Source organism: Bos indicus x Bos taurus, chromosome 1 (genome assembly GCF_003369695.1).
Source record: "Bos indicus x Bos taurus breed Angus x Brahman F1 hybrid chromosome 1, Bos_hybrid_MaternalHap_v2.0, whole genome shotgun sequence".
Classification (NCBI taxonomy): Eukaryota; Metazoa; Chordata; class Mammalia; order Artiodactyla; family Bovidae; genus Bos; species Bos indicus x Bos taurus.
Genome location: NC_040076.1, coordinates 15,171,114 through 15,197,874, shown reverse-complemented (window position 1 = coordinate 15,197,874; position 26,761 = coordinate 15,171,114). Strand labels below are relative to the sequence as shown.

The window sequence follows — 26,761 nt, the reverse complement described above, 5'->3', positions numbered from 1 at the left end:
ACAATATAGTGATTCATGACTTTTAAAGGTTATAACCCATTAATACATGCTATTAAATATTAGTTGTATTCCTTGTGTTGTGTAATGTACTTTTTATACAAAATATTTTGTACTTCTTAATCACCTATCCTTTTATTGTTCCTCACCCTTCCTTCTCCCCACTGATAACCACTAGCTGTTCTTTATATCTGTGGGTCTGTGCCTCTTCTATTGTATTCTCTAGTATGTTGTAATTTTTGTGTTCTTCTATCAGTACTGTCATGCAATATTTGCCTTTCTCTGTCTGACATATTTCAATCAGCATAATACCCTCTAAGTCCATCCATGTTGCTGTATAAAGCAGGTTTTTATTTTTTATGACTTAGTAGTATTTCAGTGTGTGTGTATGTGTGTGTGTGTGTGTGTGTATGTGTGCACCACATTTTTATCCATTCACCTGTTAATGAATACTTACATTGCTTCCATATCTTGGCAACTGTACATAATGCTGCGATGAATATTGAAGTGCATGTATCTTTTCTAATTATGGTTTTGGGTTTTTTCCGGCCATATTCCCAGGAGTGGATACTGGGTCATATGGAATTTCTAGTTTTAGTTTTATGAGAAACCACCAGTAATCAAAACTCTATGGTACTGGCATGAAGCAGATATATAAATCAATGGAATAGGATAGAGACCTCAGAAATAAACCCATACATTTATGGTCATTTAATCTATGACAAAGGAGGCAAAAATTTTCAATGGAGAAAACACAATTTCTTCAATAAGTGGTTCTGGGAAAACTGGACAGCTACCTGTAAAAGAATGAAATTAGAACACTTCCTAACACCATACACAAAACTAAACTCAAAATGGATTAAAGACCTAAATGTGAGACAATCACTATAAAATTCTTACAAGAAAACAGGCAGAATATTCTTTGACATAAATCACAGCAAGATTCTTTTTGACCCATTTCCCACAGTAATGAAAATATAAACAAATAAGACCTAATTAAACTTAAAAGCTTTGTACAGCAAAGGAAACCACAAAGAAGATGAAAAGACAACCCTCAGAATGGGAGTAATATTTGTAAATGAAGTAATTGGCAAAGGATTAATCTCCAAAATATACAACAACCTCATGCAGCTTCATATCAAAAAAACAAAACAAAACAACACAACAACAGCAGCAAGTAACCCAATCAAAAATGGGTGGAAGACCTAAACAGATATTTCTCCAAATAAAACATACACATGGCCACAAAACACAGGAAAACATGCTCAACATTTCTCGTTACTAGAGAAATGCAGAGCAAAATGTATGGCCATACACTTGTCTGAATGGCCATCTTCAAAAAATCTACAAACAATACACGTTGGTGAGGGTGTGGAATAAAGGGAATTCTCTTGCACTGTTGGTGAGAATGTAAATTGATACAACTACTATGGATACAACTATTATGGAGAACATTGTGGAGGTTCCTTTAAAAACTAAAAATACTGTCTGAGCCAGCAATCGTACTAAGGAACATATATCCTGAGCAAACCATAATTCAAAAAGGAATGTACAGAATTCAAAAATAGCAAGCAATTGATTAGAAATGAAGGGGATATCTGAGTTCAGTGTGGAGAAAAGCAAAGCCTCTCTAGGAGAAATTTTGAATATTAATATGAGTTTAAAATAATAGTATATAACTTCCTTGAATATGGAGGAATAAAGAATTTATAAAAACTAAAAACTCTAGGGGAGACAAACTCCCCACACTGCACCTGATGAATTGATTCAGAATCTTGCTCACTTTTTGGGGGGAATTTCTGGATCGTCCTGTGGTTTGGTGTGTGGATAAATAAGAACATAAATGACAGAGTAAGATCAGTTCATTCTGCATTATTGGTAGTGTGTCTAGGAACCTTGGTATATAAGGTTATATATATGGTATATAAACTAAACTAATTGAGTATTTAAAAATACATAAAACTGAAAGAACAAGTTGCCCAAAATGTACAATAGGCAGAAGGAAATGTCTTTTTTTCTTACAGTGAGAAACTTAAGAGCTCTTAATAATCAGATTGTTCAATCTGACTTTATTCTGAATCTCTCATTACTGCATCTTACTGTAATTATAATGTGTTCCTGTGAACTATAGGAAAAATCACTGAGTTGTGTCCATCTTACAGTGCTGAGAATATGTTAAGATCATCAGTATGGATTTACATTGTTTAATGAGAATCCAGAAATACATACATGCCTGTATGCTAAGTCACCTCAGTTGTGTCCAGCTGTCTGCAACGCCATGGACTGTAGCCCACCAGGCTCCTCTATCCATGGGATTCTCCAGGGAAAAATACTGCAGTGGGTTTTCTTGCCCTCCTCCAGGGAATCTTCCTGACCTAGGGATCAGACTCACGTCTCTTACATCTCCTGCATTGGCAGGAGGGTTCTTTACCACTAGGTCCACATTGGGAAGCCCTAGAAATACATAACTGAGTAAAATATTCTGAGGAAGAAGTTTTGCCTTCTAATAGCTTAAGTTAAATCTTGGAAGAAAAGTATATGCAGAATTATCATTTTTTATAGTTTTTACTTTTATATGTAATTAATGTCTTTGAAAGTGAAAGTCACTCAGTCACATCTGACTCTTTGTGATCCCATGGACTACACAGTCCATGGAATTCTCCAGGCCAGAATACTGGAGTGGGTAGCCTTTCCCTTCTCCAGGGGATCTTCTCCACCCAGGAATTGAACCCAGGTATCCCACATTGCAGGTGGATTCTTTACCAGCTGAGCCACAAGGGAAGCCCAAGAATACTGGAGTAGGTACCCTTTCCCTTCTCCAGCAGATCTTCCCAATCCAGGAATCAAACTGGGGTCTCCTGCATTGCAGGTGAAATTTTTACCAGTTGAGTTATCAGGAGAGCCCCATGTGTTTGAGAGTGGATACATCTTCCTCACTTTTGAGTTTATGAGGACTTTCTGGATTCCTTGGTTGCAGTGATTTTCTGTACTCTGGTTTTACAGTCTGAGATGCAAGTGTGGGACAAGGCAAAGCTTTAAGATAGAATCCACGCTTTGCTACTTCTTGACTGTTTGATCCTCTGAGCCCCCATTTATTTATCTGTGAAATGAAGGATACAACAGATCTGGTCTTGTCTAGGTATTCAATGACATATCATCGAATAGAATTTGAGTGGTGGATTCTTTGATCAAACAAAACATTTTATTTGAGGAAGTAAAATGTTCTTTAAATGTTCAGTAATGCAAGAATAAATCAAATAAACTAGAGATCAAGGATAGCAACTGTAGATTTAGAAAGTGTTCATTTAGGATCAGTTTTTAAGTGAGCTTTTATTGAGCATATGTTTTAAAATTTCAATTCAAAAACTCTTTATTGACTTCTCATTATGCATTTGAAATATGTACACTCTGTGAGGGCAAGAGACAGTGCATACAGTATGTGTGCTATGTGTTCAGAGAAGGCAATGGCACCCCACTCCAGGACTCTTGCTTGGAGAATCCCATGGACGGAGGAGCCTGGTGGGCTGCAATCCATGGGGTCGCGAAGAGTGATACACGACGGAGCGACTTCACTTTCACTTTTCACTTTCATGCATTGGAGGAGGAAATGGCAACCCACTCCAGTGTTCTTGCCTGGAGAATCCCAGGGACAGGGGAGCCTGGTGGGCTGCCGTCTATGGGGTCACACAGAGTCGGACACGACTGAAGTGACTTAGCATAGCATAGCATAGCATAGCATATGTGTTCTGCCCATAAGAATCTTACAGTAGAAAGCTTCTCTCAGTAAAACATTCAGAATCCAAAGTAGAAGGCATAGTTGATAACATAAAAAATATGTATAATTGTTATTCAATTCAGTTCAGTCACTCAGTTGTGTCCAACTCTTTGAGACCCCATGGACTGCAGCACATCAGGCTTCTCTGTTCATCAACAACTCCTGGAGCTTGCTCAAACTCACGTCCATTGAGTTGGTGATGCCATCCAACCATCTCTTCCTCTGTTGTCCCCCTCTCCTCCTACCTAGTCTTTCCTAGGATCAGGGTCTTTTCCAGTTTGTCAGCTCTTTGCATCAGGTGGCCAAAATATTGGAACTTCAGCTTCAGCATCAGTCCTTCCAATGAATATTCAAGGCAGATTTCCTTTTCGATTGACTGGTTGGATCTCCTTGTAGTCCAAGGGACTCTCAAGAGTCTTCTCCAACACCACAGTTCAAAAGCATCAGTTCTTCGGCACTCAGCTTTCTTTACAGTCCAACTCTCACATCCATATATGACTACTGGAAAAAACATAGCTTTGACTAGACAGACTTAATAAAATTTATTAAGAGGTTAAATAGCTAAAATGTGGCTTCGAGTTTTTATAGCCACATTTAGTTACAAAAGCTTAACTTCAGCTCCTAATTCCTTTCCCCCTAAAAAAAGGAGAAAAACAAAAAAGTTTATAATATAAAAAAGTAATTTTGTTTTGATATTTTGGGAAATTAGCATATTTGTGAATGAAAAAATAATATTCTGATTACTTTTAGTCATTCAAGATACTTCTCATGGGTATTTTATAAAAATTTATTAATTTAGATTATAGAAGAAAAATTTTGGTAATTATTTTTTTTTAATTTTATTTTATTTTTAAACTTTACATAATTGTATTAGTTTTGCCAAATATCAAAATGAATCCATCACAGGATACATGTGCTCCCCATCCTGAACCCTCCTCCCTCCTCCCTCCCCATACCATCCCTCTGGGTCATCCCAGTGCACTAGCCCCAAGCATCCAGTATCGAGCATTGAACCGGGACTGGCATCTCGTTTCATACATGATATTTTACATGTTTCAATGCCATTCTCCCAAATCTTCCCACCCTCTCCCTCTCCCACAGAGTCCATAAGACTGTTCCATACATTAGTGTCTCTTTTGCTGTCTCGTACACAGGGTTATTGTTATCATCTTTCTAAATTCCATATATATGCGTTAGTATACTGTATTGGTGTTTTTCCTTCTGGCTTACTTCACTCTGTATAATAGGCTCCAATTTCATCCACCTCATTAGAACTGATTCAAATGTTTTCTTTTTAATGGCTGAGTAATACTCCATTGTGTATATGTACCACTGCTTTCTTATCCATTCATCTGCTGATGGACATCTAGGTTGCTTCCATGTCCTGGCTATTATAAACAGTGCTGCGATGAACAATGGGGTACATGTGTCTCTTTCCCTTCTGGTTTCCTCAGTGTGTATGCCCAGCAGTGGGATTGCTGGATCATAAGGCAGTTCTATTTCCAGTTTTTTAAGGAATCTCCACACTGTTCTCCATAGTGGCTGTACTAGTTTGCATTCCCACCAACAGTGTAAGAGAGTTCCCTTTTCTCCACACCCTCTCCAGCATTTATTATTTGTAGACTTTTGGATCGCAGCCATTCTGACTGGTGTGAAATGGTACCTCATAGTGGTCTTGATTTGCATTTCTCTGATAATGAGTGATGTTGAGCATCTTTTCATGTGTTTGTTAGCCATCTGTATGTCTTCTTTGGAGAAATGTCTATTTAGTTCTTTGGCCCATTTTTTGATTGGGTCATTTATTTTTCTGGAGTTGAGCTGTAGGAATTGCTTATATATTTTTGAGATTAGTTGTTTGTCTGTTGCTTCATTTGCTATTATTTTCTCCCATTCTGAAGGCTGTCTTTTCACCTTGCTGATAGTTTCCTTTGTTGTGCAGAAGCTTTTAAGTTTAATTAGGTCCCATTTGTTTATTTTTGCTTTTATTTCCAATATTTTGGGAGGTGGGTCATAGAGGATCCTGCTGTGATGTATGTCAGAGAGTGTTTTGCCTATGTTCTCCTCTAGGAGTTTATAGTTTCTGGTCTTATGTTTAGATATTTAATCCATTTTGAGTTTATTTTTGCGTATGGTGTTAGAAAGTGTTCTAGTTTCATTCTTTTACAAGTGGTTGACCAGTTTTCCCAGCACCACTTGTTAAAGAGATTGTCTTTAATCCATTGTATATTCTTGCCTCCTTTGTCAAAGATAAGGTGTCCATATGTGCGTGGATTTATCTCTGGGCTTTCTATTTTGTTCCATTGATCTATATTTCTGTCTTTGTGCCAGTACCATACTGTCTTGATAACTGTGGCTTTGTAGTAGAGCCTGAAGTCAGGTAGGTTGATTCCTCCAGTTCCATTCTTCTTTCTCAAGATCGCTTTGGCTATTCGAGGTTTTAAAAATTTTGGTAATTATTTATCTATCATCATTTACATACTAAGTGGATCCTAAAGAAAATCAGTCAAACTCCTTTAGAGGAATAATTTCTATGTGATAAGAAGTATTATATTTTAAACATAAAAAGTATGAATAGTTTATGAAAATAATTTTGGTGAAACTATTCTTTATTTAAAGCAAGGTTTTAGCAAAAAGCATATTTCAAGGATAAGCTATTTAATTGAAGACAATTGTTAAATTGTTTTTATGTATCATTTATGCTCACAGTGAAAAAGAACATAAAAAGCAGTACAGGAAAGAAAAAACTTACATAAATTCAGAAATGATGAGCTGTAGTTTTAAAATAATGTCATCAATATATTTTTTTAGTTAAAACCCAACACAAATAGTACATGATAATTTAATTTTTCATTCTACTCTTCATCAAAGAATATATTCATTTGAATTATTTATTATAATTAGTATATCCCTAAACATTATTTGTATTAATAGTATATATATTTATATCTGTGCGTGCTCAGTCATCTCCAACTCTTTGCCACCCATAGCCCACCAGACTTCTCTGTCCATGGAATTTCCCAAGCAAGAATACTGGAGTAGGTTGCTATTTCCTGCACCAGGGGATCTACCCGACCCAGGGAACAAACCCACATCTTTGTCTCTTGCATTGACAGATTCTTTACTGCTGTGTCACCTGGGAAGCCCATAGTATGTATTTAAACAACTTATACGGAGAAGGCAATGGCAACCCACTCCAGGACTCTTGCCTGGAAAATCCCATGGATGGAGGAGCCTGGTGGGCTGCAGTCCATGGGGTCACTAGGAGTCGGACACGACTGAGCGACTTCACTTTCACTTTTCACTTTCACTCATTGGAGAAGGAAACGGCAACCCACTCCAGTGTTCTTGCCTGGAGAATCCCAGGAACGGGGGAGCCTGGTGGGCTGTCATCTATGCGGTTGCACAGAGTTGGACACGACTGAAGCGACTTAGCAGCAGCAGCAGGAAACAACTTATATATTATGATCTATAAAAATCTTTAAGATAGTTTTAAAAAGTGAGATAATATTCTTTTTCAACTGATGGAATCTTTAAACACTATATAAGTGTGCAAAAATAAAATGGATACTTTCAAGAGTACATGAAAATATAGTTGAACTGAGATGAGTATTTGCATAAACCACTTAAGAAAACTTGAAGACATTTTGCATTAGTAATTAAATCATCCCAACATATTATTTTCATGTATGTAAAGAATAACTGAGGTCAAAATTCTGCATTATGGAAATAAAAGTTAAAAAATTACTTTTGTTTTTATTCAAACCTGTTGTAAACTTCTGCAGAAAGGAGTAAGAGAATTTTCTCTCTCCAAAAAAAGCTATCTTGTCTTGTTTCTTGTTTTAACTGTTTAGACAACAAAAGTTGAATCTCAGATGAGGAACTTTGGGGATTTCATTATATTTACAGATTTATATGAGGAGATTAAGAGCAGGTGAAATTTGGAATGATCAGTTCTATCCTAGACAAGCTTTGTGATTGTTCTTGGCTATCTGATGTTTTCCGAGTTTGTGATAACCTGAACAGTTCGATGTTAGATGGATGATACAGCAGTTCTACACCAAGGGAGTCCTTATCTGTATATTGAATGACCCATGGAGGAAAAACCCATGGAGAGATCCGGGGTTTAAGAGAGTGAAGAGAGTATGGTTAAATTTTCATCTCACTTTAGAGCTTTGCTAAACCTAATTAGTATGTAAATATTAATATGTAATTTACCTTGCTCTGAGAGTTGTAAATATTCAGTAGCCTCTGCTTCTCTTGACAGCCAAAGGGAGGAACTGACAATCCATTTTCTGAACAAACAAAATATATTTTGTTCAACTGCTTTTAATAAAACTCGATTCCCTTCTTAGAGAATACAGATCAGATTTTTCTCTCTAGTAATATCATTTCCATACTTGTAAAAATAATGTTTAAAAAGTTCGATTTTCCTTTCATTTGTCAGTTAAAATGTCACTGTTTTTAGTGTATCTCAATACATTATTGCCATGTATTTACTGTAACCTTTACATTTATAGCCAGATAACAAAATGGCCTTTATAAAACACAGTTATATTTAAATCAATCAGAAACATTACATTAGTGAGAGAAACCAGCGTTTTTATAGAACTTGCCCTTGTTGCCATGTCAAAGGAGAATTCATGGTTGTTTATAATTTTCAGAAGAATTGCATTATGGTTTCTAAATCAGCATGAATATAACTATGAAAGACTTAAATGTTTGCCATTTGTCCTTGGAGAACTTTTAGTGGTTTGTAATCTAGACCTACTTTCACCTAATTTTTGAGTTTGAATTTTCAATAAATTATAGAGAAAGAACCCATCCCACACCTTAGTTTGTGGTTCTGTTATTCTATTGTACGGACACATTGGGGGAAAGAAAGTCTTTCATTAACTAACTTCGTAATTTGAGGGGCTCTATTATAGAGTACACAGTCTTTGTATTTCAAGTGGTGGTTTGCTTTCAAGCCCTACCTTGTGTATTCAGAAACCCTATGTTTGGTAATACGTCAGTAAATTATGGACAATTTAACATATATATCCTCTCATTTAAGAAAGGCAAGTCAAATTACAGACACAGGCTTTGCCTCCCCTGAATCCTTACCTTTCCCTCTCTTTAAATGAGCCCCAACTTATGGAGTTCTTTCAATTTCACACAGTAATCTTTATGTTCACACAATGTTAATAAGCCTCATAATAAGGGTCATTGTACCAAAACCTTTAGAGTCAGAACTCAAAAGCAGACTGACTTCTTATATATGAACTTTGTAAACTGGCTTTAACAGGTTTTCTTCCATGTCGCTCCCCTATAATTTGCAAAGTCCTCTATAAAAGGCCTCCCCTCTGCTTTACCTTTAGCCCAATGTTGTAACAGCTGCTCACCATCATTGTGCTCTTGTTGCTTCTCTCCTCCACAAATTGTTCTGCTGTGAAATTCAGTTATTAGAAAAGAGTCTTAGCACAGAAAACAAACATATTAATAAGAGAAACATGGGTAAAATCAATTGTGAATTGATCATCCTGTGATTCAAGAAATGAGTGTCCCCGTGGCAGAAGTAGAGAGGCACTCAAAGTGCCTCACAATCTCCATGAAATATGACAGGAGGAGGAGTGCTGGCAATCCAAGCCAGAAGGAGTTTTACTTGAATTACTCAGAGCATTCAAGTAGAATGCAGAGCTACCTTTTTTTTAATGTGTGTAGTTATGGAGTGGGTAGTGGGAGATACGCTTCAAGTATTTAATCCAAGTAATATCAACTTTTTCCTTAATTTGATATGCTCTGATTCTTTGATAACACTATTGTTATTCATTTTTAATCTAAAAAGATGAATAGTCTGACCTCCAGGCTTCTGAAGAAATGAAAAATTTTATTTGGAATTAAAATTGTGTGATTTAAATTCTGTCGCTTTTCTTGTTTGTATAAAGACAAACACCTGAATATAAGCATTACCAGTCCCTCACAGCGAGGTAGTCAAACTTGTGATTTTAAAACAATGGCAAAGGAATTCCCTGGTAGTCCAGAGGTTAAGACTGCATGCTTCTCCTGCAGGGGGTATGGGAATTAAGATCCTCTTGCCATGGAGTGCAGCCAAAAATAAATAAATAAAACAATGGTAAGCAGCTGCATCTTTACATCATAGAATATGGAGAGCATATTACATACCAAAGTTGTCTGTAGCAGTAAAAGCATCTATGGCAAACTCTCCTATATTCTTGTGTAGTATACTCTGTATATAGATTATATGTATAAATGTTTGTAAATATCACTATGACTGTAGCCCACCAGGCTCCTCTGTCCATGGTGTTCTCTAGGCAACAATGGAATAGAGAGGGTAGCATCCCCTTAGCCAGGGGTCTTTCCCACCAGGGATCAAATCTGTGTCTCCTGCAATGCAGGCAGATTCTTTACCATCAGAGCCACCTGGTAAGTCCAATCTACACTTATTTTCAACTAATTTTTTATACTTTTGTTTCTATAAAACTTAATAAAAGTGTTTTGATTTAGAAGTTGAGAAGAAAAACTCAGCCCTAAGACTTGGTTGAACCTCAGTCAGTGGTGGAATCAGATCCAGAGCCATGGGACTTCTTTCATGCATCTAAAGCCTGTATCACTAAGTGTCTTATTACAAATGTTATTACAACCTGGCTAGTTCCTGTACTAGTCTCTCATAAGTCTCCATGCTACAAACACAAACTACTCTGTGACATTACTGATTGTCCAAGGGCCCATACGTTTTTGTTACAACCCCTGAAAACTAAACTCACTTTTATAAAGCATTAATCTCTGCAGGTCTAGCTTACTTTGATTTTGAATGTGTTAGTTGCTCAGTCATGTCCAACTCTTTCCAGTTTCATGGACTGTAGCCCGCCAGATCTGTCATGGAATTCTCCAGGCAGAATACAGGAGTGGGTCACCATTCCCTTCTCCAGGGTAACTTCCTCACCCAGGGATCGAACTTGGGTCTCCTGCATTGCAGGCAGATTATTTTTCAATTGAGCCACTGGGGAAGTGCCACTTTGATTTTAAATTTGCTATATTTTTAGCTTATTAAATGATAAAATATGATAAATTTTTAACATTTAAATTCCTTCTTATGCAGATCTTGAGCAGAAGCATTCTCTCTTAAACTCAATGGGATTCCAAGTTCTAAGCATTTCAGCTGCCTCTTAGCTTGAGTCCTTCTCCCTTTCCATTATCTCCATGACCAGTTTCATCTCCCACTAACCATTCCTCTACTGCAAATGAATACTTTTTCTTGGGCTGGTATTTCTCTGAATCCAGCTCACCAGCCAACTGTGTTTGGGTTTCCTAAAAAAACCTGTCGGAAGAAATTGAATTCAAGGCTGACTTTCCGATTTATCCTTGTAGCTTCTAATCAGTTGGATTCCCCTGCTAATCCGGTTTTTCTCAGTTGGCCTCCTTTAACTTTGATACCGTGTGTTTTCATCCAAGGTTTTCACAAGGCTGTGTGCTCTCTAAAGCAAGTGCAGTTTTCTTACCCAGTAGAGAAAATGAGAAATAAAATTTTCATTATGGAAAATGTATTCTTTTGAATGATTTTGAAACATCTATACTGGATTAATATCTGTCTGGTTGATATCTGAACCATATTTTGCCATTAACATTTATCCGGTATATATGATAATATTGGAGAAAAGAAGGTAGGACAAAAAGTATCAAATTCTCTAAGTATATTCATTCAACATAAAATGAAAAATGTTATCTAGTGAATATACATTATAATGTAATTATCAGAAACAGGTTAATATACTATATTGGGATTTTATTCAGTTTGTCTCATCTTCAGTCATTGTTCATGTTAATCAATAGTCTTACAGATAGGTGCCTGATTACTTATGATTTAATCTTTTATAATTGATTATATTTTCTATTATGAATTGATCATTTGACTTTGAGGTTTTCCCAGTGGCATAACAGGAAAGAATCCACCTGCAATGCAGGAGACACAGGAGATGCAGGTACAAGCCCTGAGTTGGGAGGAGAAAATAGCAACCCACTCCTGTATTCTTACTAGGAAAATCCCATGGAAAAATCCCATGAACAAAGGAGGCTGGCAGTCTACAGTCCATGGGGTCACAAAGAGTCAGACACGACTGAGCGACTGAGCACATTTGACTTTAGATTATTATGTAAACCAGATATAACTTCCTTTTGATTGGTCATCAAGGCATTTCCATGTCTACTTTTTAATTTTTACTCTGTTTAGCAAAAGCTTTTTACTCTGTTTAGCAAAAGCAGTGAGGATAGAGGCAACTATGGAATTGTATTAGTTCCACCAAAGGTATTTGTAAAGATGTAAAATTTTGAAATCTACAAATGTATTTAAAACCTTCTAGCAAATTAAAAGGACTGTCATGACCCACAGAATATTTCTAATAAAATTGTATATGCCTGTACTTTTTCGGATTCTTTCTTCTCCTTTGTGTTGTGTTGTATCCAGGGCTGGTATGGTAAATACTCAAGAAGAAATTCAGAGAGAAATATGAGAGTTGACAGGCTTCAAGCTAGCATTAAAATAACTTGATTTGATTTGAGATTATCAAGCAAATGATCCACTTTTACAACCATCGGCTGAGTGACACTTCTTTGACATGACTCAAAAACCTTATACTGGAGATCAGACTTCTAAATATTGAATTTCATATCTCCACTAAATTCTATAGCACTCATCTATTTATTGATTGATTGATATTGAATATTTTATTGTGTTTTATGTATAAGAGGTTGGAGCAAGTCAGTCTGAGGTTCAAAGAGAGTATTAGTTTCAATGATTTATTCACAAGTAATATTTACAATGCAGGACTATGAATGATGCAGCATCCCTCTGTTCTGCGGATTTCTGGTATAACATGAGGTGTGCTGGGAGTGGGTGTATTATCATTTGAAACATCCTAACATGAAAGTACAAGATATAGATCATTAAATACACATCTTAGCTTTCATTAGAGTAGACAAAATATTTGAGATGCATTCAGTAAAGATGTTTTATTTAAATCCTTTTAATTCTTGAATATTGAAAAAATGAAAGAAAAATATTTCATTTTCTACTTTGTGAATGTAAGTATCATGAAAGGAACTATTAATTTTCTTCTTTGAAAGTTATTGCATCTGGGTAAAAAGTTAAAATAGAGATGAAGAAGACAATTACCCACAAATAATTTGCCACTTATGTATAGCTCTTATGCTTTTCAGATATTTCATGGAAAGATTAATTCAGTGATACTGTTCCACTCAACTTTATAATTGTTTGATTTGTTTTACTTATTAAAATGTATTAATCATAGGCATATGTTTTTTTTTTTTTCTTTTAGCAATGGTTGTTTTGAGCAACCTGGAACCAAATACAACTTATGAAATCAGGGTTGCAGCTGTAAATGGAAAAGGACAAGGAGACTATAGTAAAATAGAAATTTTCCAAACACTACCAGTCCGTAAGTAATCTGTGTTTTTCTCTCTGTTGTCATTCTCTTCCTTGCAAACTTAAATGGGATACTAAAATACAGGGAGACATTTCAACACTTTGAGAAAGTGAATTATATCTTTGTTGGAGTGGTTGCTGAAGATGGTGGCATCTCAGACTTACAAAAAATAACTCTGTTTGAAGAAAGGGGAAAAAAGTGCACTGCAAAATATAGAGTAAATTTGTTCCCATCAGGAAAGTGCCTTACTTTTTCAGTCTGATTAATTAGATTGTAGTGCTCAGACTATATTCAAAGAGAGAGTAGAAAAGTATCTGTGCAACAAATTTAATGTTCTATTTTGCTGAAGCATGACCATTGCCTGTATTCCATGGATTACATAGACCCTAAGTGTGAGAAAAAGGTACCACTAAATTAATTCATTGCAATGGTGACTGCAGAAGAATAACTGCTGAAGCCCCCTTCTCATTACTATCCTGTTTTGAAATGTTAAAATGCATTTACATAAAGTTAGATAAATTTAAAATAGTATAGATTTCCTTTATGTTGAATAAACTGTTAAAAAATATGAGAAAATTGAGTGTGATAGAGCAAACACCATTATATAATCTATGCACTAGTTCAGTTCAGTTGCTCTGTTGTGTCGGACTCTTTGCGACCCTTTGGACTGCTGTACGTCAGGCTTCCATGTCCATCACCAACTCCCAAGCTTTCTCAAGCTCATGTCCATTGAGGCGATGATGCCATCCAACCATCTCATCCTTTGTCATCCTTGTCTCCTCCTGCCTTCAATCTTTCCCAGCATCAAGATCTTTATCAATGAATCAGTTCTTCGCATCAGGTGGCCAAAATGTTGGCGTTTCAGCTTCAGCATCAGTCCTTCCAATGAATATTCAGGATTGATTTTCTTTAGGATGGACTGCTTGGATCTCCTTGCAGTCCAAGGGACTCTCAAAAGTCTTTTTCAACACCACAGTTCAAAAGCATCAATTCTTCTCACATCCATACATGACTACTGGAAAAAGCATAGCTTTGACAAGATGGACCTTTGCTGGCAAAGTAATGTCTGCTTTTTAAAATTCTATCTAGGTTGGTCATAGCTTTTCTTCCAAGGAACAAGTGTCTTTTAATTTTATGGCTGCAGTCACCATCTTCAGTGATTTTGGAACCCCCAAAATAAGGTCTCTCACTGTTTTCATTGTTTCCCCATGACGTGTTGGGACCAGATGCCATGATCTTAGTTTTCTGAAAGTTGAGCTTTAAGCCAACTTTTATACTCTCCTTTTTTCACTTTCATCCAGAGGCTCTTTAGTTCTTCTTCATTTTCTGCCATGAGGGTGGTGTCATCTGCATATTTGAGGTTATTATTATTTCTCCTGGCAATCTTGATTCAAGTTTGTGCTTCATCCAGTCCAGCATTTCTCATGATGTACCCTGCATATAAGTTAAATAATCAGGGTGACAATATACAGTCTAGACATAATCCTTTCTCAATTTAGAACAAGTCTGTTGTTCCATGTCCAGTACTAACTCTTGCTTCTTGACCTGTATACAGATTTCAAAGGAGGCAGGTTAGGTGGTCTGGTATGCCCATCTCTTTTAGAATTTTCCACAGCTTGTTGTGATCCACATGGTCCACAGACTTGGTGTAGTAAATAAAGCATAAGTAGATGTTTTTGTGGAAGTCTGTCACTTTTTTGATGATCCAACGGATGTTGGCAATTTGATCTCTGGTTCCTCTGCCTTTTCTAAATCCAGCTTGAACATCTGGAATTTCCTGGTCCACATACTGTTGAAGCCTGGCTTGGAGAATTTTGAGCATTACTTTGCTAGTGTGTGAGATGAGTGCAATTGTGCGATAGTTTGAACATTCTTTGGCTTTGCCTTTCTTTGGGATTGGAATGAAAACTGACCTTTTCCATTCCTGTGGCCACTGCTGAGTTTTCCAAAATTGCTGGCATATCAAGTGCAGCACTTTTACAGCATCATCTTTTAGGATTTGAAATGGTTCAACTGGAATTCCATCACCTCCACTAGCTTTGTTCGAATTCATGTTTCCTAAGGCCCACTTGACTTCACATTCCAGGATGTCTGGCTCTAAGTGAGTGATCACACCATCATGGTTATCTGTGTCATGAAGATCTTTTTTATATAGTCCTTTTGTGTATTTTTGCTCCCTCTTCTTAATATCTTCTGCTTCTGTTATGTCTATACCATTTCTGTCCTTTATTATGCCCATCTTTGCATGAAAAGTTCACTTCATATCTCTAATTTTCTTGAAGAGATTTCTGTCTTTCCCATCCTATCGTTTTCCTCTATTTCTTGCATTGATCACTGGAGAAGGCTTTCTTATCTCTCCTTGCTGTTCTTTGGAACTCTGCATTCAAATGGGTATATCTTTTATTTTCTCCTTTGCCTTTTGCTTGTCTTGTTTTCTCAGTTATTTGTAAGATCGCCACAGACGAGCATTTTGCCTTTTTGCATTTATTTTTCTTGGGGATGGTCTTGATCCTTGCCCCCTGTACAATGTCACAAACCTCTGTTCATAGTTCTTCAAGCACTCTATCTGTTAGATCTAATCCCTTGTATCTATTTGTCACTTCTACTGTATGATCGTAAGGGATTTGATTTAGGTCATACCTGAATGGTCCATCCAGTCAAGGCTATGGTTTTTCCAGTAATCATGTATGGATGTGAGAGTTGGACTGTGAAGAAAGCTGAGTGCCGAAGAATTGATGCTTTTGAACTGTGGTGTTGGAGAAGACTCTTGAGAGTACCGTGGTCTGCAAGGAGATCCAACCAGTCCATTCTGAAGGAGATCAGCCCTGGGATTTCTTTGGAAGGAATGATGCTAAAGCTGAAACTCCAGTACTTTGGCCACCTCATGCAAAGAGTTGACTCATTGGAAAAGCCTCTGATGCTGGGAGGGATAGGGGGCAGGAGGAGAAGGGGACGACAGAGGATGAGATGGCTGGATGGCATCACTGACTTGATGGACATGAGTCTGAGTGAACTCCGGGAGTTGGTGATGGACAGGGAGGCCTGGCGTGCTGCGATTTATGAGGTCACAAAGAGTCGGACACGACTGAGTGACTGAACTGAACTGAACTGAACGGTCTAGTGGTTTTCCGTACTTTCTTCAATTTAAGTCTGAATTTGGCAATAAGGAGTTCATGATCTGAGCCACAGTCAGCTCCTGGTCTTGTTTTTGCTGACTGTATAGAGCTTCTCCGTCTTTGGCTGTAAAGAATATAATCAAACTGATTTTGATATTGACCATCTGGTGATGTCCATTTGTAGAGTCTTCTCTTGTGTTATTGGAAGAGAGTGTTTGGTATGACAATCTATGCAATGCTTTGCTTATTATATACTTATGTAGTACAGTCAAATTGACTGCAATAATCGTCTTAATTTATGACCAAGTCTTTTCTGTTGGTTATCATAAAATGTCAGATATGTTGTGTATTCTCCATTCCTGATGGCAGAGTCTTTTTCAGTGCCTCTTTTTTACCAGGACCACTGCAAATAGATCTTGACTCAAAACCCCACCTCCTGACTAAAATTACCCTAGAATGACTTAACCTCATTTTAATAGAGAGCTATCCTTTCTCTACTTATAATCCTAAGCAACCCCACTCTTCATATTTAGTCTTTCTCATATTCTCTTATTGAATCCTTTTAAGATGTTATTATACTTTTTTTTTACAGAAGTTTAAATTTATATACAGAAAACATAGTATGTTAACAGCATTTAATCATCTTATTTCATAATATTTCACACTAATGCTGATACTCTTCCACTTCTGTTGAACTCTGTTCATATTAAACATATTATATTTATTATAAGACCATCTTCATGTGAAGAATAACACCAAAGTTATATTTTCATAAAGTGAGATTTTTTTAATTTTTGAAATATTTGTTTATTTTTTTATTTATTGGTAGATCTGTGAAGTTGTTCTAGTCAAAAACTGTTTCAGAAATCAATTTTTCCACAAAAATAATACAATTCAGTATACCATAAAATGAAATTTTTTTTAAGTGACAATTTTTTTATTTTTACTTATTTATTGTTTTATTTTTACTTTACAATGTTGTATTGGTTTTGCCATATATCAACATGAATCTACCACAGGTATAAATTTTGAAACCCATGTATAGTTTGGATACTATAAAAATTTATTTATTCAAATTTATATCTAGCTTAAAAACATCCATTAAAGGAGATGACAAATTGCTAATTTATTATATTTCTGGTAGGTATATATTTTAGATAGCTTGATGACTTAATATGTTTATATTAATACATTTTTACACGTTTATAAATTAAATTTATATTAGAAAACTAAATGATAGCATGCTATCAATACAAGAAATAAAGCTTAAGGCTTGTATAATGCCATGAGTTCTATTCTTAGAGCATTTGCCCATCAGTATAAATTATATATATGATTCTGAGATTTCACAATTTTGGCATGATACTTCTCGATTTATGAATGTTGCTGTTCCTTGGATGGATAAAAAGAGGACCAAAAGTTATATCACAACAAAGGACAAATAGAAAATGGTAAACACAGGATGATGTTATACATTTTGTTATATGACTGTATTTTTTTAATTAAAATGCAGTATCTCTACATCTATGAAGTGTGTGCAAATATCAAGAATGCTCTGTTGCTTATATAGGTGAACCGAGTCCTCCATCCATACATGGACAGCCAAGCAGTGGGAAGAGCTTTAAGCTGAGTATCACCAAACAGGATGATGGTGGAGCCCCTATTTTAGAATACATCGTGAAATATAGAAGTGTAAGTACCCTGTTTATTATCATTGTGCACAGTGTTTTCAAATTTAATTGCATTAAATTTGCATTAATTCATAGATACATCAGAAGTAAATGCATATTACATACATTGTTGTTAAACAATGTAAACAGTTCTCATAGGAATTCAAATGCTATTTTTCCATTGCTGAAATTCATCATTATATATTATAGAATGTTTGCTTGTTTTCATAAAACCTAACCATAGATAGAAGGCAATGGCACCCCACTCCAGAACTCTTGCCTGGAAAATCCCATGGATGGAGGAGCCTGGTAGGCTACAGTCCATGAGATCGCTAAGAGTCGGACCCGACTGAACGACTTCTCTTTGACTTTTCACTTTAATGCATTGGAGAAGGAAATGGCAACCCACTCCAGTGTTCTTGCCTGGAGAATCCCAGGGACGGAGGAGCCTGCTGGGCTGCCGTCTATGGGGTTGCACAGAGTCAGACACGACTGAGTGACTTAGCAGCAGCAACCATAGATAATCGAAATAACATGGTGTTCATGTGATTTCTAAATCGCATGTTGTTCATTTCTTGCCATGGTATTCATATTGTGATTTCTAAACTTAGCTACTTTTCAGAAATGAGATATCATTTTTCCCTTTCTTTCTGAATCTAGCAGAATATTTCACCTTCTATTCTACTTGATTTTAATAACTTCAAACTAAGCTATCTTTTCAATTTTAGTTACTTTAAGTAGGATTCACAACTCAAAATTACTTCATAATTAATTTTTATGAATTATTAAATTTTTATTGACTCAAAGTACATTACTATTTAAATGGATTGTAGAAAATAAATCACTCTTTTAACAAATAATGGCCACATTTAACTTGAGAAAGAGGGAATAGATTTCTTCAGGTTTACTTAGCACTAGCTAATATGGGATTTTGAACAACTAAAAGCTTCCGTGGGACTTGTCATCTATATAGGGAATGAAGGATCTCTTGTTTTATAGAGTGATGGAAAAGTCACCTGATGGACTTTATCTGAAAAATAATACCAAAGTTCACTAGAGGTGATTTCTGTTAACAGCTTTACCATAAGAACCACTGAGTATTTAGTGTGGAATATGTTAAAAGGCGGAACACAATTTTATATTAAATTATGTAAAGTTTATTTACTAATGGTTATTATTATCCTTGGCTCAGTGGTAAAGAATCTCTCTAAGGCAGGAGATGCAGATTCAGTCCCTGTATTGGGAAGATCCCCTGAAGGAAATGGCAACCCACTACAGTATTTTTGCCTGGAGAATCCCATGGACAGTGGACCCTGGTGGGCTACAGTTCATGGGGGTCGCAAAAAGTCAGACATGACTTAGTGACTAAACAGCAACATGGTTATCCCCATTATAGCATATCAATTCTATTTATTTTTTTCCTTTTCACCCTTTCAGAATTCACTTTAGTGTGTTTAATAAGTTCCCTTAAGCCTATTTCCTTTTCAAATGCATGTGCTACTGTCATTTTTAATTCATATACACCTTTTTAAATTCATATCACCTACTCATTTCTTGTAATTTTTGAAGTGTTACACCAAATTTAAAAGTTTATCTAGCTTCCAGTTGTCATGATGGCACTTTGTATTTGCTTTATGTTGTCAGTGTAATAGTGCCCTTACAAAACAGGTTGAAAAATTATTCCCCCTTTTCACTACATCAGGCATACTTTGGAAATTTAAGTGATTGTATTATTTATAATTTAATTTTTCTACCTTCTGTCTTACTAATGTTTATGATTAGCACCATAATGTCTCAATTTCATGTTTATGTTTACTGAACTTATTACTACCTTCCAAGTACATTATATTTTAAAAAACAGTGCAGTTGCTCCTTAATAGTACCCACTCCAGTGTTCTTGCCTTGAGAATCCCAGTGACGGGGGGGCCTGGTGGGCTGCCGTCTATGGGGTGGCACAGAGTCAGACACGAATGAAGTGACTTAGCAGCAGCAGGAGCAGTAGGTTGATGAATTTTTAACTGTTTTCCCACAAATCCACAATTTTCTAAGTTATAATATTGTTGCTTTCAAATTCAAACATCTAAATTTTGAAGGGTAGGAAAAAAGGGAGTTTAATTTTGAGTGGCTTATGTCAATATTTAAGTTTAGACCTCAGTTCAACCTTTTAAATTTCTGATTGATATCCCCTTCCCAGGATCTCTCTTTGTTGCAGGTTTCATACTGGGGATGATGAACAGCTATGTGTGTCTTATGGCTAATCTGCTATGGAGGCTCCATGCCCCCATTCCAAAACAACTCTGAATGGCTCACTTGTTTCTCTCTGATTCTGATGGTATCTTTCTAGTCAAACCCAGTTTTTTGGTTATTCTTACTTGGCCATCTGGAAACTGTTTGAAAGTGAAAGTCTCTCTGTAAGGGCCACAGGCTTGAAAGAAATTAGTGGAATTAAACTGGGATAAAAAAACTTGAACGCAGATTGTAGCATACCTTTGTGCCCAGAAAAATTTATTATGCAAAATACAGATGGATGGTAAGAACTTATAGATAACCTCAGTAAAATACCATGGTGAACTCAGAAATTCAGTAAGTTGTAAAAATATGTTTAAAGTACTCTGTGTATGTATAATTTCTACCTAAAACTAAAAGCTATGCTTGGCTATCTAAAGAGTTGGTATTAGAAAATGCACAAATGTTTTATTGAGTTTAAACAGAATCATTAATTCTGACTGATGATACCAATGTGATTTCAGATTATATCTTTTCTTCCTCTGTTAGTGGTTTTATATTACATAGCATGTATATTTTTGGAATGCTATGATTTTGTTCACCTATACAGTCAAACATGCAAATTGCTTTTCCTTATGTTCTTTCATCCTTAGCATGCTGGCTTTTGTCTTCATATAGATTATATTGTGTACTAAGATGTTGCCCGCACATCTCCATTTAGAACATGAAGAGAGCTAAAGGATGAAAAGGAGCAACAAGATGTTTAAGATGAATTTGTTTTTCCAGCAGACTCTACACAGTTTTCAAAAGCTACATCAAGCAGAATTAGAATTATGTCTCATTAGATAGAATATCGGAGAAGGCAATGGCACAGCACTCCAGTACTCTTGCTTGGAAAATCCCATGGATGGAGCAGCCTGGTAGGCTGCAGTCCATGGGGTCGTGAAGAGTCGTACACGACCACTCGACTTCACTTCCACTTTTCACTTTCATGCATTGGAGAAGGAAATGGCAACCCACTCCAGTGTTCTTGCCTGGAGAATCCTGGTGGGCTGCCGTCTATGGGGTTGCACAGAGTCGGACATGACTGAAGCGACTTAGCAGCAGCAGCAGATAGAATATGGCTCATGACCATCACTAAGTGAAAAGTATTATATCTGGGAGGTGGGTCGGCTAAACATTGGCATCGTCAACATACTGTTAATTATCTTTCTCATTATAAAGGCTGTATTAATCTTCTAGGGCTACCATAACAAAATAATACAGACCAAGTGGCTTTAGCAACACAAATGTGTTTTCTCACAGTTACGGAATCTGGAAGTCCAAGATCAAGGTGTCAGCAGATTTGTTTATTCTGAGGCCTATCTGCTTGGCTTGTAGATGACTACCTACTTGTTGTGTCTTCACATGGCCTTATTTTCTGTGCGCACACATCTTTTCCTCTTTTTATGAAAATATTTCTTCCTCTTTTTATGAAAATAGAAGTCCTTTTGGATTAGATCTCCATCCTAAGGACCTCATGTAAGCTTCAGTTCAGTTGAGTTCAGTCGCTCAGTCGTGTCCGATTCTTTGTGACCCCATGAATTGCAGCATGCCAGGCCTCCCTGTCCATCACCAACTCCCGGAGTTCACTCAGACTCACATCCATCAAGTCGGTGATGCCGTCCAGCCATCTCATCCTCTGTCATCCCCTTTTCCTCCTGCCCCCAATCCCTCCCAGCATCAGAGTCTTTTCCAATGAGTCAACTCCTTAATTACCTCTGTAAAGGCTACATCTCCTAATAGAATCACGTGGGAGGTTAGAACTTTAACATATTAATATGAAGGGGTATACATAATTTAGTCTATAGCAGTACTGTCTGTTGTGAATCCTATATATCTAAAAAGACACACTGTTGGCACTTTGGGTGCCTGATAGTGGGCCATCCAGAACTCAACCACCCATTACAGTATGTGTTGCATCTCCCAACCCCACTTACTCTATTGCAAGTAGTTGAAACCAAAAATGTTCATTAGAGTATTACTATATCTGTTTAGAGTCAATAAGATTCACAAAATGGAAATAGACATTCAAATGGAAATATATGTATATATTTGAAAACATAAATTGCCATTTAAAATGCTGCCAAAATGTATTGTCCTTTCCTTAATGAAGATTAGAATTAGTTTTGTGAGAAGTTATATGCGAAACATACATGGACATAAGTAAGTATAGTATTAAGTATAATAAGACTAGAAAATTTTTAGAGATTCAAATTTACAGCAGTCATCAGGGTATTTTACCTTTACACACAGTTGATGTGACTCAGATTAAGATTTGAACCAGCACAGATTTTGTTTTGTTTTGTTTTTTCTTTCAGTAAATCTCTAGCTTCCATTATTTTACATTTGTTCCCCCACCTATCCCCAACCAACCTAGTATTAGCAATGCCCTGCTTTTGCCTGTTTACTCAGTATATAAGTTTACTTTGACAATAAAAGAAAGTTTTAGTTCTTCCTCAATTCCATCTCATTTCTCCTGGCCATACATTTCATCACCATATACTTACTCTTAATTTTCACTATCCAGCTGTTTATAAATACCAAAATTCATAGATCTCTTTTTTAAAGATCATAATTGAAATGATTGTTAGCATAATTTTAACAAAGCAATAATTGACTAATAATCGATTACTGGGTTACTACACTAAAGCCTACAGGTGTTCTGGCAGAGAACACTGCTTTATTAAGGAAATTGGGCTTCTATGGTAAGATTTGTAAAGGTAATTCCTCACACCCTCTGTATTACAAGGAAGTTATTGCTAACTTTTAGGCCAAAAAAAAAAAAAAAGGCAGAAAAATATATAATCATATATAAAAGACATTTTCTGACAGTTTTAAATGGACAAACTGAAACTTACAGAATTTGAATGGCTTAGTCATGAGTATCAATGGGAACAAAGCATGAGTCTATAGTCAGAAACAATTTTGTGACAGTAAGGGCTGAGTTTAAATATGCCTGCGGAGATTAAATTGTCTCCTCAATCACTCTCCCATCTTAACTCAGCTTACCTATCTACTCTGCCTCCAAATACAGCCATTCTGACTCACTTCATCTTTACCAAATCATTTAGTGGTATGCCTTGTATGGGTTTCCCAGGTGATGCAGAGGTAAAGAATCTGCCTGCCAATGAAAGAAACACGAGAGATGTGAAGTTTTGATCCCTGGGCTGAGAAGATACCCTGGAGAAGGAAATGGCAATCCACTCCAGTATTCTTGCCTGGAGAATTCCATGGACAGAGGAGCCTGGTGAGCTACAGTCCATGGGGCTGCAAAGAGTCAGATAGGACTGAGTAGTGACTGACCACGCACACATGCCTTGTACTCCAAAACACTAATATAATCTCCATATCCCTAAGTTTTTCTTTCCCTCCTTCTCCTGCATACAATCATACTCTGCAGGTCCAATTGAAAATTCCAAAATTCAGTATAAAGTTATATTCATGTGGTTAAACAGTATCCCATCTTGGGAAAAAATAATTTTCTGCATATTTTCTTTCTCAATAGGTCACTTTTCATGTTAAAAACTTACATGTTCAAAATTAGGTCGCTAAACATGTAGCAGTATTTGCCTTGACATTTGCACTTGTATTGAAATAATAACTATTTCAAAAATAGCTTAATTATCTCTTTCCTTTGTATGATTCCAAGCCATTTCATCTATTAATATTAGTTCCTCAAAATGAATGAATTACACAGTGGAGTAAAGAGCAGTTGAACAACTTGAAATTTTATTTAGCTATATGCGATGGATTTTTTAATTGGACAGCCTATAGGGAAATTAAATCGGTAAATTCAGAAAGTAAGAAACATGCTTATGATTTTTACTTGACTGCTTCTTTGACCCTATCTTTCAACTCTCCTGTGCACAGGACTATATGTTTTATAATCTAGGAACAACAAAATGCATATAGTACATACCTTATGTGAGTGTTGACTTATAGCAGACGTCATATCTGAGGATTTACACCTGCCTTTAACTGGAAAACGAAGACCAATAATATTGTAATATAGAGAATGTTTAACTTCCTATAGATAATGAATCAAGAAACATTATATATTGTCCTCTAGTAGATAGAGGAGGCTTCCCTGGTGGTTCAGATGGTAAAGAGTCTGCCTGCAATGCAGAAGACTAGGTTGGAAGACAGAATTTATGAGACCAGAACTAGGGTAATAAAAACAGAATTAGATATTTCCACGGACCCTTTGTGAAAATTAACATCTCTAATAAGACAGTGAGATTAAACAATGTATTTGGAAAATGAAGACAAACATTAATATCATAATGTGTATAGAAAAATTAAAGTAGTCATTTCATGTACAGAATATTTTTACCTACTTCATATTGTAGTCTCAATTAAACTCTACATAATTTAATAAGTTTTTTATATGCTTTCATCAGTTTTTCACTTTTGTCACTGGATGATAGGTATCAGATCCTATCACTTAATTTTTGTAAATTAAAAAAAATTGCCTGATCTAAGAAGGGCTATATAAAATTCATAAAATAACATCAATTTTGAAAATATACTTTAGGGACTAGCAACACTGCTCTAGTATATGTTTCTAGGTCATAATTGACCTTCTTAAGCTTGACTAAGAATCTCAATGGCCATAGAGGAAAAAAAAGATAATTTTAAAAAAACTATTAAATAATAAATAGAGGAGGGAGGGGGGTTCAGGATGGGGAACATGTATACACCCGTAGCGGATTTATGTTGATGTATGGCAAAACCAATACAATATTGTAAAGTAATTAACCTCTGATTAAAATAAATAAATTTATATTAAAATAATAATAGTAAGTAGCATTGAGATTTTATTGTTGAGAGAACTTATTTTATAATCAATTGTAAATAATTTGCTAGTAACTAATTTGTAGGTTTAATTATATTTAGGTGTGCATACTGACATTTATTTAAAGCCATCCAGTTATGTTTTGAAATATTTTCAACCACTGAATAGCTATGGACATTCCAGTTCCAGTTCCAGTTCAGTCGCAGAGTCGTGTCCGACTCTTTGCAACCCCATGAATCGCAGCACGCTAGGCCTCCCTGCCCATCACCAACTCCTGGAGTTTACTCAAACTCATGTCCATGGAATCAGTGATGCCATTCAGCCATCTCATCCTCTGTCATCCCCTTCTCCTCCTGCCCCCAATCCCTCCCAGCATCAGTCTTCTCCAATGAGTCAACTCTTCGCATGAGGTGGCCAAAGTATTGGAGTTTCAACTTTAGCATCAGTCCTTCCAATGAACACCCAGGACTGATCTCCTTTAGAATAGACTGGTTGGATCTCCTTGCAGTCCAAGGGACTCTCAAGAGTCTTCTCCAATGCCACAGTTCAAAAGCATCAATTCTTTGGCATTCAGCTTTTTTCACAGTCCAACTCTCACATCCATACATGACCACTGGAAAAACCATAGCCTTGACTAGACGGACCTTTGTTGGCAAAGTAATGTCTCTGCTTTTGAATATGCTATCTAGGTTGATCATAACTTTCCTTCCAAGGAGTCAGTGTCTTTTAATTTCATGGCTGCAATCACCATCTGCAGTGATTTTTGATCCCAGAAAAATAAAGTCTGACACTGTTTCCCCATCTATTTGCCATGAAGTGATGGGACCAGATGCCATGATCTTAGTTTTGTGAATGTTGAGCTTTCAGCCAACTTATTCACTCTCTTCTTTTACTTTCATCAAGAGGCTTTTTAGTTCCTCTTCACTTTCTGCCATAAGGGTAGTGTCATCTGCATATCTGAGGTTATTGATATTTCTCTCCAAAAAAGTCCTAAACTTTTTGGGGTATTTTTTTCTTTGCTGCTAGTGAAAATAATGATTTGTAATCACCCTTGTAGTGATAGCATCAAATAGACTAATTGTCTGAATGAATAAGTCCATTGACAACTCAATGAATAAGTTGGTCTGTGTTATGCTATTATAAATGATCCTGTATCTAGATTAATAAGTACAAGAAATACTAAATATACGGGTAAAAAACTTTCACTGTGTGAATTTTCATGGAATGTGAGCACACAGAAGATGATGAATAGGAAAAATTAGAACTTATTTTTTACTCAAGACATACCTGGATGATGGAGAGTAGAAATACATAAAGTCCAATTTACAAAAGTTCACCAAGCTTTAGTACCTGAAAGAAAGGCAGTTTAAATCAGCTATAATAATACTTAAAGGGGGTTAGATCCTGAAACTCTCCTAAAAACTTCTAAATCTTTCATCTTTCCCAGTCACGATGAAATATGTGTGTGTGTGTGTGTGTGTATACATTATCCAGATTGCTAAATCACTGCTCATATTCAGAGTACCAAGCAGAGCTTCAGAGAATTTTCAGCCTTCTGTAAAGTCATACAAGTACCAGGAAGTCCAGGAGTTACAAGGTGCCTTGCACGTGAACACAAAATCTTAAATTGAAACACATTGGAATCACAGGGATTTAACATTAATCGTTAGCAGAAGCTCACCTCGTCTGTTGGCCTTCCC

At 36.2% G+C, this 26,761-nt stretch overlaps 1 protein-coding gene across 2 annotated transcripts in view; it reads left to right on the top strand.

Moving 5' to 3' along the window:
• Window positions 1–26,761, top strand: part of NCAM2 (neural cell adhesion molecule 2) — a 567,319-nt gene that overhangs the window by 482,933 nt on the left and 57,625 nt on the right. For both annotated transcript variants that reach the window (XM_027545118.1, XM_027545216.1), the window contains exons 13-14: window positions 13,105–13,224; window positions 17,899–18,020. In XM_027545118.1, coding sequence (XP_027400919.1) covers window positions 13,105–13,224; window positions 17,899–18,020 — 242 coding nt within the window. The remainder of the gene's footprint in view (window positions 1–13,104; window positions 13,225–17,898; window positions 18,021–26,761) is intronic.